The 13250-nt window shown below is 43.6% G+C and overlaps 1 protein-coding gene across 4 annotated transcripts in view; it reads left to right on the top strand.

Moving 5' to 3' along the window:
* Window positions 1–13250, top strand: part of VWA3B (von Willebrand factor A domain containing 3B) — a 226604-nt gene that overhangs the window by 200321 nt on the left and 13033 nt on the right. For all 4 annotated transcript variants that reach the window (XR_008624313.1, XR_008624314.1, XM_024927776.5 and 1 more), the window contains 3 exons: window positions 2782–2893; window positions 10196–10320; window positions 12416–12553. Coding sequence is in view for 2 of the 4 variants with exons in the window: in XM_024927776.5 (XP_024783544.1) it covers window positions 2782–2893; window positions 10196–10320; window positions 12416–12553 (375 nt within the window). In the remaining 2 variants the exon portion in view is untranslated. The remainder of the gene's footprint in view (window positions 1–2781; window positions 2894–10195; window positions 10321–12415; window positions 12554–13250) is intronic.

Here is a 13250-nt window from a genome sequence, read left to right as displayed (position 1 = left end):
CCTGGGGGTGACATTGTTCCAGAAAGGTTATAACTGAGCTGGTCTTTGAAGAAATTATTTGCAACAGGAAAAGGACCTTGTTCGTTTTTAAAGATCCTTTTTCTCTGCATTCTTCCAATTGGATACATTCTATTGTTTTGTCTTAGAGTACATGGTCTCTTTCTTCTGTTATATCAATTCTATCATTTCTGCTACTGAGTCCTTCCAGATATTATATATTTCACTTCTAAAATTTCAATTTTAATTTAATAGTTTCTATTTCTCTGCTGAAACAAAAAACTACCTTGCCATTTATTTCAAGAGTATTTACCCTTTACCTCATAGACTATGGTTATAATTGCTAATTCAAGGTCTTTATCTGATCATTCCAATATCTGAATCTTCCCAATTTGGGACTCTATTGATTGCCTTTTACCTTGAGAATTGGTCATATTTGCTTTTTTGTTTGTTGAATTTTTTATTGTATAATGGACATTTTGAATATTTTGAATATTATGTTTTAAGATTCTGGATCCTGTTTAAATTCTCTGAAGGAGATTTAATTTTTTTCCATCAGACTTGGTTAGGTTTAGACTGCAAGCTCTGCCTTACCATCTGTGGGCAGTAGTTTCCATGTCAGTTCAGTTTTAGAAGGCTGTGCTATTCACAGCTTAAGTCTGCATGCATCACTCAAGGTTTATACTGGTAATCTGGGACTTGGGCAATGGTTTACATTGTAGTTCAGTTCTCAAAGCCTTTGCTGTGCTGCTTTGAGTGTTTTCTGCACATGTGTACCTTAGGGGTAGTCCAGGACTTTAATTCATTCATATAGAAAATAAAGGCATTCTCTTCTCCCTCTCTTTCCTCTGTGAGATTTCCAGATTAATTATTAATTTTTATCAAAGTACATGTTTCATATAGTTCGCTATTTTATGATTTGCTATATCTAAACTTTTTATTCCACTATATGAAAAATATTATAATTTTACTCTCATCCCTCCCCTCTTTGTCTCCCACTCCTAATATTGGATATTTACGTTATCTTTTATTCTGTTGGCTGCATTTGTAACATTTTATTTAATATACATAAGCCTCTACTTCTTGATCTATCAAGTTGCATAACTTCTTCAATTCCTGAGTTCACATGGTGGTAATACCTATGCTTTTTCTTTCCCCTTTCATTCCAACCTTTCAAGAGCTACACTTAAACCATCGTGTTGTCAATGTTGTACTCTTTCCAAAGGTTCACAGTACGTTTTAAAATTTTTCATTTAAAAGAACACAAAAAAGTATTTGTACTATTCTAACTGGATAAATATTGTTCAATACTGGGACGAGTCACAGTTCAGGAGCATATGCCTTCCTTAAGGTCCTATGTGATACACTGACCAATTGAAGAATGTTAATAGCATCAAGCAAAAGGATTTCTTTACCTTTTCTCCTTCAGTATGTAAAATTACATTACTTGTTTGAATCATTATTTTTGCATATGTTAGATATATATATGCATGCTTGTATATATATATATGCATATATTTCCAAGATTTCTAAGTCCTCTTTTTTCCTGGGAGACTTCCTGCTGTCTGTGACTTGTGCAGATATGTCATTCTTACTGGAAAAGTGCATTTCCAAGTAACTTCCTAATGTAGGATGAATGGGAAAGGAAAGTTTCTACCTAGGGATATGACCAGAAATTCCTTTGTTTTTCCATTTGATTGATAGTTCGCCTGGGTTTAGAATTCTAGATTGAAAGTTATTTTCTCTCAGAACTTTGAAAGCTCTACCCCACTGACTTCTAGCATCCACTGTTGCATCAACCAGGAGATATAAGGAATGAGGATAATTAATTTATTAGCCAATTCAGCCCATGGACTTCTTTCCTCTTTGTGAGACAGCGATCATAAAGGTTCTCCTTTGTCCTGAAGAGGTGGGCTGGGATATTGGATTTCTGTAAAGCACTATGTTTCAGTGCTTGTCTCTCTCAAAGTTGCTAGTGGACTTTTCTGTTGAAGGGCCCCTTTACCGCTCACTGTTCTAGGAAGGCAGCAGTGCTGATCATGGTGCTGGTGTAGTCTTTGCTCTCCAGCTTTGAGACTGTCAAAGAATGTCAGGAATTCTAGTTGCATATGTAATTTTTCTTTATTTTCCTTTTCTTCAACTACTCATCCAATTCTCCTTGTACCTTGAGCTAAAGTATAAAAGTTGTGGAGGGCAGATATTGCTCTTGCCAAAATAGTAACATTTAATTAACACAAAGCAGAAAGTGCTCCAAAGTGAGTGTATAGTACAGGGATATTCTGTAATTCTTCTATAATGTGATTCTCAATAGAAAATTTCAGGTATATTAGTCTGCTTCTACATTGCTATAAAGAACTACCTGAGACTGGGTAATTTATGAAGAAAATAGGTTTAATTGACACAGTTCATAGGCTGTACAGGAGGCACAATTGGGGAGGCCACAGGAAACTTACAATCATGGCAGAAGGCAAAGGGGAAGCAAGCACATATTCACATGGCCAGCATGAGAGAGAGAGTGAAAGGGGAGGTGCCACACACTTTCAAACAACCAGATCTTTTGAAAACTTTATCACAAGAACAGCACTAGGAGAATGGTGCTAAACCACCCCCATGATCCAGCCACCTCCCACCAGGCCCCACCTCCAACACTGGAACTTGTAATTCAACATGAGATTTGGATGGGGACACAGAGCCAAACCATATCACTAGGCTACCCAGTATTTATCATTTTCAGCATCTGCATTCACTTTTTCTCATCAATTATTCCTGCTTTGTCTTTTTCAGCAACAGAAATTGCAAGGAAATCCAACAAAGGAAACCAAATCAAAAAGACCAGATCCCCTCAAAGGACAGAAGGTTATTGCAAGATGTGATGAAAGTGGCTTTTATTTTCCAGGTAGTTTTTTTTTTTTTTTTTTAATTTCGTGAGGCTTTTGTTAAATAATTTGATACTGGGGACAAGAAGTTTCAACCTGTGCTTTTGCTAGAACACTGACATTTCATGAGCTGGCCTGAGCTAGTCCACTTTTCACAGAGAAGAAGTGGAATATCTCTGGCCAGCTCATGAAATGAGTGTATTTGGGCCCCCCAAAAAAGTAGCCAGAAAAATGCACTTATTTTAATTTCTCATTTTTTAGTAAACAAATTTTTATTACCCATTTACTGCATTGCATGTATGTAATATTTCGAAAGTACTGGTCTAATGGTATGAGCAAACAGGTGAACATTCTTGCTTTTTGGAGATTACATCTTAAAGGAGACAGACAAGCAATGAAATAAACAGATAAAATATGTGGTGTGTCAGATACAGTGCCATAGAGAAAAATCAAGCCACAAATGGGGTTGAGAATGTCGGGGTGAGGGTTTTGATTCTATATTTGGTGGTTAATGAAGAGCTCCTGGGGAAGGTGACATATGAATAAGGACTTAAAGGAGGTGGGGCAAGCCATGAGATTGGGGAAGGGAGTTCTAAGCAGAAACAACAGCGGTGCCCAGGCCTCAGGGTGGAATGCACACGTGTGTTGGAGGAAGGGCCATGAGACTGGGATAGCTGGGCCTCAGAGGTTTGCCCCAGACTTCCTGGGGGATGTGATCCCTGAAGGAATCAGCCAGCTGCAATTCAGCAAGGGGTGGAGGTATGAAGGGAGTTTCATGGATGGTGACAATAATACGTGTGAAGACTTAGAAATGAAGAAAGACATCTATGTCTGGAGAAATAAAATTGATTCTGGCTGGAACATAAAATGAGAAGGAAAGGTGGAAATAATAAAGCTCTTCAGAGAGGTAAGCATGGGGCTATGCATAAAGGGTCATATTAAGGATTTGCACTTTACCCTGAGGGCAATGCTTTAAATGTGAGGCCACATTTAAAGCAGTGAGAAACACAATCACATTTGAAGTTTTCAAAAGCTCTCTCCCACTGCTGTGTGAAGATTGGATACCAAGGGGTTAGGATGTCTTTGGTCCCCGGCTTCGGGTGGTAGATAGATAGTGGTACCTACAGGAGATGGTGGTGTGGACGGAAAGACAATGATATGTGTCTGCAACATGATGAATTGCAGGTGCCTGCAAGATGCCCAGATGAAGATATCAGAGAAGCAATTGGAGATGTGGGTCTAGAGTCTGGAGACAGAGATTTGGGAGACATAACCACAAAAGTCATCACTGAAATCATGGGAATGGTCTGTAGGGAAAAGGGAACTGGGAGAAAACCTTGAGGAAGCTCTGTCAGGCAAAAAGATTACATTGCAGGGCGGGTGTGGTGGGTCACACCTGTAATCCCAGCACTTTGAGAGGCCGAGGCTGGTGGATCACTTGAGGTCAGGAGTTCAAGACCAGCCTGGCCAACATGGTGAAACCTCATCTCTACTAAAAAAAAAAAAAAAAAATTAGCCGGGCACCTGTAGTCCCAGCTACTCGGGAGACTGAACCAGGAGAATCACTAGAACCTGGGAGGCAGAGGTTGCAGTGAGATCACGCCACTGCACTCCAGCCTGGGCGGCAAAGTGAGACTCTGTCTCAAAAAAAAAAGATTACGTTGCAGATACGTAGCTGGCCTTTCATAGGCATGATCTATCTATCAACAGTTAAAAGAATAATTATTATTTAAATTTAATTGAATAATATTTTAGGTGGGAAAAAAATACTTCAGCAGGATTTTTGGTTTCCAGCAGGCACATATGTACAACTGACATCAGGGACAGGTTATTTGAAATGTGATAAATGTGCTTGGGAGTTGCCTGGACGAGAGTAAATATGGATCCCAGCACTTAGGATGATCACGTAGGCTAAGGCATGACACCCTTCTTTACAAGGGCTGGGAATCTTCCATTTCTCTGGGGTGCAGATTTTCTAAGAGGTGATTATAGAAGGCCACCCCTGCTTGAGAAATTTTGATTTTCTGAATTTGAGCCTTGGAGAGAGTTTTATGGCTAAAACTAGTAGTCGAATGAAAATACTAAAAGTGGGGCCAGGTGCGGTGGCTCACACCTGTAATCTCAGCACTTTGGGAGGCCAAGGCGGGCAGATCACCTGAGGTTGGGAGTTCGAGACCAGCCTGACCAACATGGTGAAAACTAATTTCTACTAAAAATACAGAATTAGCCGGACGTGGTGGTGGGCACCTGTAATCCCAGCTACTCGGGAGGCTGAGGCAGGAGAATCACTTGAACCCAGAAGACAGAGGTTGCAGTGAGCCAAGTTCTTGCCACTGCACTCTAGCCTGGGAGACAGAGTGAGACTCTATCTCCAAAAAAAAGAGAGAGAGAAAAGAAAATGCTAAAAGAGACTGGATTCTAAATGGTTGGGTTAGGGGCTTGGGGTCACTTTGCTGGCCAGGGCTCCGGGGAAATGTAGAATGGCTCGAACTTCTACCCAGCACCATGCTTGTGTGATGAGAAAATTCTAAAGACCTACTGGGGGAAGTAGAGGAGGCGGGGCTAATACCATGGCCATGTGCAATGCCTGAGGCCACAACGGAAATTTTTTTAATGTGCAATTAGAGGCAGAAAGTACATACTATACTCCCAACAGCCGCATGGGATCTGACTAAGCAGGAATTTTTAATTTGCAGTGTAATTAAACTTCAATAAATCAGCTTGAAGGAAATATTTGAATTTAGTCATATAACTGGTAATTTTGATTAGTGTCTAAGTAGTAAACTTTGACTCAGCCAGATTAAGTGGCAGTGCATGGGTTATCTCCATGAACCTAGTTTTTGTGGCCTCTCTCCCCAGTCACCTGATCTTTTCCTTAACTGGGAATAACTTTACTTTCTTGATTTTTTTATTAAAAATTCAAACATACAGAAAAGTCACAAGAATAATACAGAGAACCCCACTATACTCTTTACCCAGATTTGCCAATTTTTAACATTTGGTCACATTTTATCACATATATTATTTTATTCTCTCTTTCATACATACATACACACACCTTATTTTTTCTGAACTCTTAGAAATTAGGTAACATTTATCATGTTACTTTGTCCCTTAACACATCAGTGTGTATTAAGAGTAAGAATAATCGCTTAATATAACCACAATAAAGGTAGAAAATTCAAAAAACGTAACACTATTATAGTACTTTTATTTAATCTATGTATTTTGATTTCGTTAATTGTCCCAATAATGGCCTTTATCACATTTATTTTCTCCAGGACAGGTCTCAGCCCAGAATCATGTATTGCATTTAGTGGACATGTCTCTAGCCCTCTTTGATCTAGAATCATTCTTTAGCCTTTCATATTATCTTTCATGATAGTGACATTTAAGCATAAGGCCAGTTATTTTACAGAATGTTCCTCAATTTGGGTTAGATTACATTCAGGTTATCATTGCCGGCCAGAATACTGCCTAAGTGATGTCATGGCCCTCTGGGTCATCCCGTCTAGAGGCACGTGATGCTCACCTGCCCTCATTGGTGATGTTAATTTAGATCACCTGCTCACTGTGAGTCACTATTTTCCCTCACACACACACACACACACACACACACACACACACACACACACACACACACACACACACACAAAGAAGGCCAAATAAAATGTTGCAGAGCATAGGCTTGACGTCATTGGTGACTCCTTTTCTGGTAACTGTTGTTCAAAACCTCCTAAACATTTTTAGTAAAAAAAAACAGCTCACTTAAAATGCACCTTAGCAGAAGGCAAGATTGGAGTCACTGGATTGAGGCGTCCACTACATGAGGCCAGGTCCATGCGGAAGCAGAGCTGGCCAGATTGGCTGTTGCCACCGTTGTCGGGATTGTGGTGGGGATTTCCCTGTGACCAACGTTATTCCAGGGGTCAGTGTGGGTGATCCAGTTGAGGAAATGACTGTGTTGTACAGAGCGATAGCCTGGCTTATCTGGATGCCGAAAGGCAAGGAGGAAGACACATTTTCAACCCTTATTTGAAATCATTATTTGTGGAAACTGGGTCATCCTGTTGTTCTGTGAGAAGCAGCATTTTACTTCGGGAAATCCACAGTGATTTCCGCACTATGCCATAAGAACAAGTTGTCATGAAGAAAAAGGGGACAAAACGGAACACTTTCTCAGGTGTGATGAGCTCAGGTCAAAAGTCCTGTGTTTTCATTTATTTGAATTCTGCCTCTTGCCTCTGCTGGCCACACGACTGCAATCACTTTGTTTCCCTGTACCTCAGTGTCCCTGTCTTCTCCAACGGGATTTAAAACAATGAAACCCTTCATAAGCTGGCTGTGTAGATTAAATGCGATGACATACAGCCCTTTGTTAATTCCATGGAAAGAGTTTTTCTGCATCCGATGTGAGAGCTCCTCTTAGGAGTAGGGATAAACACCTCGCCTCCTCTCCTGGGGAGGAGGGAGCTGCTTTCTGTTTCACAGCAGCTTAGAACCTTTCACAGCAAGTCAAAGCAGCAAAAGTCAGCACAGAGGGTAGAAAGGAAACCTCTGAGACTGGAGGGAGAAGCGGACATGAGGACTGTGAAGGATGACACTGCCGAGGAGTGGGCAGCTGGAGGGATGCTCTGGCTGGAGCAGAGTGAAAGCCTTTTTGAAGAGGTGGAATTTAAGCCGGGCTTTGTATATCGGAAGGTTCTTAGAGCCAAAGGTTTAAAAAAAAAAAAAATCCAGTCTCCAGCCTGACAAAACCTATTTGGAGCAAAGGTTCAGAACCACTCATGCATCTTTCACCAAACAAACTGACTTCCACTGTTTACTCAGATTGTGACACCAATTCTCTGACCCCTGAGCACCCGCAGCATTTTTGCTGAAAGCCTCCATAGGAGCGCAGGCCCTTTCTCCAGCTGAATACAGGACAACCCCGACTGAGGCAGGGAGCCGACTCATCCCCAGGGAGGCACTGGGCTTACCAGCTTCCGCCCAGAGGAGGGGAGGCAGTGGAAGCTCTGGGCCCGCCAGCCTCTGCCCAGAGAAAGAGGGGAGGCAGTGGAGGTTCTTCAGCTTGGCCACCCTTCAGAACCGAGGTCCTCAAACGGGTCCCAGAGATTTCAGAGCTGGGAGACACAGCCTCACCTCTCAAGGCTGAGGACAGAGAGAAACTATAGGGTAAGGGAAGCCAAAAATTGGAGCTGATCTTGAATCAGGACACAAGAAATGGTAGCAATCCCTTAATAAGATGGAGAAGGAGCAGGTACAGAGGCTTAGCAGTGGTGGGACAGGCCAGTCCTGGGCCCTCCAGCTGCCCAGAGTGAGGCCACATGGGGGCCCGCGAGGCCAGGTTGAAGCCAGACCGTAAGAAACTGTGCTCATTTCTGGAGATGAACAAAGACCCACATCTACAGAGATTATACAAAGAAGGAAGCTGAATTAAAGGAACTAAAAAGAAGTCATCATAACAGTCCAAAAAGTTTAGGTCCAAAGAAGAAAGTCAGTGATAAATGGTTTAGGCTTCGTCGGCTACACAGGCTCTGTCTCAACTTCTCAATTTAGGCAAACAACTGCAAAACTGCCTAGTAGGCTTGATACTGGATACTGCTAAGTCCCAAAGGCTAAGGATTTGAAGAGAGTCACATGGGCCAGTGTGGCTGTGGTGGCAGCTCAGACCCTTCCCTGGGGCCATGGGAGGGACGTGGGGCACACAGTGCGTGGCAGGAGACGAGTCCCCTGATTCTCAATCAGGAGCGGCTCTTGTTTCCAGAATAGAAATTATTTCTAAAAGGTAGTATTTGTTTTTCTGATTAAAAGGGTAAAGTCAGTTTATGGTAGAAAATGTGTGAATAATGTGTAAATATTTCAAAACCCAAATTAAACATTTTAGTCCGATCAGAAAACACACAATGGTAAGCTGGCTTGAGTGTGCGTATTTTTCAAAAAAAATTCATTCCTTTGGCCATTTAAAACAAGACACATGGATCAAGATGAAAATCAGCAGCTATCTCTTTGCCCCATGAGAGGACACAGGGCTTTGCTTAGCAGGCACGTGAGCCAGGACTGGGGAGCTGCTGCAGCACATGCCGTGGAGCCCAGCGGGACGCGTGTGCTCATTTCTGTCTCCAGGAGGGTCTGTGAGCAGCTGATACTGCTGGGGGAGGTGTCCAATGTCATCATCTCCCCCTTAATGTTTAGAATCCCTTTTTAATGGGAGGATAAATTTCAAGTCGGATAAATTACAAAAAATATATATCTTAACACAGGTATTTTCTTTTCCTAGAATGATAATCTATTCTAATAATTATATTAATTAAAATTATTATATAATTAAATAATATATATGTTTGTGTGTATATATATTAGGCTGGTGCAAAAGTAATTGTGGTTTTGGTCATTTTTTAATGGCAAAAACCACAATTATTTTTACACCAACCTTATGTTATCTATCATGCACTCCTTTAGTATAACAAAAAAAGAAACTTCTTACCTCTTTTTTCTTTTTTTTTTTTTTTTTGAGACATAATTTTGCTTTTGTCGCCCAGGCTGGAGTGCAATGGCGCAATCTCAGCTCACTGCAACCTCCACCTCCCGGGTTCAAGCGTTTCTCCTGCCTCAGCCTCCCGAGTAGCTGGGATTACAGGCGTGTGCCGCCATGCCCAGCTAATTTTTGTATTTTCAGTAGAGACGGGGTTTCACCATGTTAGCCAGGCTGGTCTTGAACTCCTGATCTCAGGTGATCCACCTGCCTCAGCCTCCCAAGGTTCTGAGATTACAGGTGTGAGCCACCACGCCCAGCCTTACATCTTTTTTCTTTGTTCCTTTCAGCTGTACATTTTGGGGAAGCTGAGTATGTTCAGTCTAGTCAGATGAAAAGCCAATTTGGATGGGAGTTTATATTTCCTTTTTACTTTCACGATTTAATTAACAACATGTATTTTCTATCTTTAAGTATTATGGAAGAAAATAGGGCTAAAGTAAATGAAAATATCAGGTGGTAGGAGGTGTTCGAGAAGAGGATCTTTATTTCCAGGACCCATGTTCCCGTCAGGATGGAGGCTGATGGCGCAGGATGAACAAGTCTAGTCCATTCTCACTGGTTCTCATCTCAGCAGGTGCCCAGACCAGGCATGTGCACCACTTTGAATTGGTCAACCCAGTAGGCATCCTATGGTGCCCAAGATTATCTGCTGGAGAAATCAAAGGGGCACACTGATTTAAACAGGCAAAGTGTTATAACTCAGCATGGCCAGAAAGATGGCACAAGCCTAAGGGAAGGGATGTTATTTGTCTTTATATTTTATGTTTTCTTTGATTCCTTCCAGGAGTTGTGAAGAAGTGTGTGAGCCGCACCCAAGCACTGGTGGGCTTCAGTTACGGAGACACCAAGGTCGTGTCCACCTCCTTCATCACGCCTGTGGGGGGCGCCATGCCCTGCCCGCTGCTCCAGGTACCCAGTCCCTGATGTGTTCTGGGGCCCCTTTTCACCATCCACAGAGTTTTGAATAACAGAGAACGCCAAGGCCACTGTTTGACCCTTTGCTGAACCTACATGGGCTCCTGCAGGGAGGGTGTGTTTGGGCAGGAAGAACAATGGCCCCTTTTCTGGGACCTGTCACCTGGAGATTTCTTTGCTCGTGACCCTGACCTGCCGACTCCCTGTTATGTAGCTCAGGGCTGCACAGACTTGTTTGCACTGCACCTTGAGGTCCTTGTCCCTTTACAAGACAATAGAGTTTGGGGGAAGGACATTGCTGTAGCTGCCAGTACCGTGGACACTTTTAACTGCAAAAGATTCTATTCTATTCTATTCTATTCTATTCTATTCTATTCTATTCTATTCTATTCTATGCTATGCTATGCTATGCTATGCTATGCTATGCTATGCCATGCCATGCCATGCCATGCCATGCCATGCCATGCCATTCCATCCCATCCCATCCCATCCCATCCCATTCCATTCTATTCTATTACATAATAACAAGGGCAGAGGTAGCACTTTCCTTGGCACTGTAATCAGCTGATGTCAGACGGTGATACCGTAATGCACAGTTAGCCCAAATGTGCATTCCACAGATGTGTCACCGGAGGAAAGGCCATGAATGTCAGTTGTCCAGGGGTGTTTTGAACAAAGAATTGAACAATATGCACAAATAAAGTAACAAAGAAACGGAACACAGGAATGAAGCTGCAAATGCAGGGGTTTATTAAAGTGAGAAAGCACTCCACAGGGTGGGAATGGGCCCGAGCAAGAGGCTCAAGGGCGCCATTACAAAGATTTCTGGGTTTTAAGTACTCCTTTTGAGGTTCCTATGGACTACCCCTTATCTGGATGAAGGATTTGGTCTGTGGCTAATTAAAGGCTGAGGTGAATTAGTGCCCTATGTAGATGAAGGGATGGCCCCTGCTTGGCCTGTGGCCAATCCAAGGCACACTCCCTTTCCCTCTGAGGCGGGGTGGAAAGGGAGGGTTGCAGGGAGACTGACCTTTGATCCTTTGCTACCCGGCATCAGGAGATGGGGTTTCTCCTTTTGGTTTAGCTTTAAGAAGTTTGCAGTGATTGGCCTTAGGTTCCCTGCCTCAGACCCAGATGTTTTCCCTTTGATTTAACTTTAGGAAATTATCACAAATTGGCCCCAGATTCCCTGCCCCCGAGACCTTGGTGCTTTCCCTGCCCCCAGACCTTGGTGCTTCGCTTGATTCAGCCTTAGAAAGTCAGCACGAATTGACCTTAAGTTCCCTGACTCCAGACCCTGTTCTCCGGCCTCAGTTGGGCCAGATTAATGTGTTCTCATCTGCTCATAAACTCATAAAAGCTGTGCCATGTCTGGCTCATCCTCTTGCCACGTTCCTAATTCCAGCTCCAAGGCCTGGGATTAGAGGGAAATCCTTGCACAGCACCCTGCTGCTGTCTTGCCCAGTGTGAGCCGGGAGGAGAAGCGCTGGAGGAGGAATTGGAGAATTCATCCTTGGGCCTCTGCTGCTGCTTCCTAGTCAGAGCGCTGGAACACAACAGTGCTCTTGTACCCTGACGATGCAGAAGGGCCTGCAGCCTCTGCATGTCCCTCCACAAGATCCTTTTTCTCCTGCAAATTCTTCATTTGCGAATTTTACCCTTGGATTCTGGGTGTGTGCTTTGGAGCAACAATAAACAAACCTCTCCCTTTCTACGTCTTGGTGACAGCCCTTCTGGCAGATGAGGACACTGTTTATCTTTGCATGACAAACACCCCAGGTTCCTTCAACTAGTCTCTTTAGGGTGTGGTTTCCAGAACCCTCACCATCTTGCTGGCAGACCCTTGGGTCCTTGTCAGTTGGTGAAGTCCTACCAAAATGGGGCTTCCCAAACTGATCACAAAATTCCAGATGTGGCCCAATGAGCCCAGAGAATCTTGGAACTCTTTCTTAACTGAGAAAAAAAAATATCTATTTGAATTTTAGCATCAGTACTTGCCAATTGCCTTGGAGTATTTTAAAACTTGCTTATGTTAACATTGTCTGTACAATCCATGAGCAAAATATTTGCTCTGTGTTCTCCTCTGCAGGTTGGAGATTATGTGTTTGCCAAAATTGTGATACCCAAAGGATTTGACTTCTATGTCCCTGCCATTGTCATAGCACTTCCCAATAAGCATGTGGCCACAGAAAAATTCTACACAGTTTTGAAGTGTAACAACCGGAGAGTAAGTAGATTTTCATTTAGAAAAGGACTTTCTCCTGGGCAATGCCAGGCTGTATCCTGGCACTGCCAGGCTTCTTGATGAATGGTTTCCCTGGCTGCATCTGCTGCCCTGCTCTCCACTCCCTGTGTTTTGGCTTCTGCCCACCGTGCCACACAGACCCTGCCCTCACTGAGGTGGCCATGGCCTCTGCTGCCTGTACTGTGCAGTTCTTTGGCTCCCACTGCTGAACCATGCTTTGCATTTGACGGACTGGCAGGCTCACTCTAGGGTCTTGGAGCACCACTCTCTCTGGCTCTCCGTCTTCCTCGTCCTCGTCCTCATCCTCCTCCTCCTCCTCCTCAGACTGCCCCTGCTTTGAGGTCCCCTGCTGGCCCTGCAGACTTGGTCACCTCCTGGGCCCCCCCTAGTGCTGTCCTCCTCTGCCTCCTCCTGGTGTCTTTCGGTGTGAGCCTCCATCTCTGGACACCTCCTCTGTGCCAGAAGTGCCAGCCCCGCTCCTGCCCTGAGCTCCAACCCTGTGCTTCTAGCTGGGTCCTCCTGGAGCACTCCCTCAGAGTGAACACAGGCATCTCAGACTCCGCAAGCCAGTGCACCCCCTTTCCCCAAGCACCTCCTTCTCCTCTGTGTCCCCTGTATTGGGGTGCTACCACCTGGTTCCCCATCTCCTACTTACCTAGGAACCACCTCCAGAGTTGGC

The sequence above is a fragment of the Pan paniscus genome, chromosome 12, assembly GCF_029289425.2.
Source record: "Pan paniscus chromosome 12, NHGRI_mPanPan1-v2.0_pri, whole genome shotgun sequence".
Taxonomy (NCBI): Eukaryota; Metazoa; Chordata; class Mammalia; order Primates; family Hominidae; genus Pan; species Pan paniscus.
This window is presented reverse-complemented; position numbering and strand designations above follow the sequence as displayed.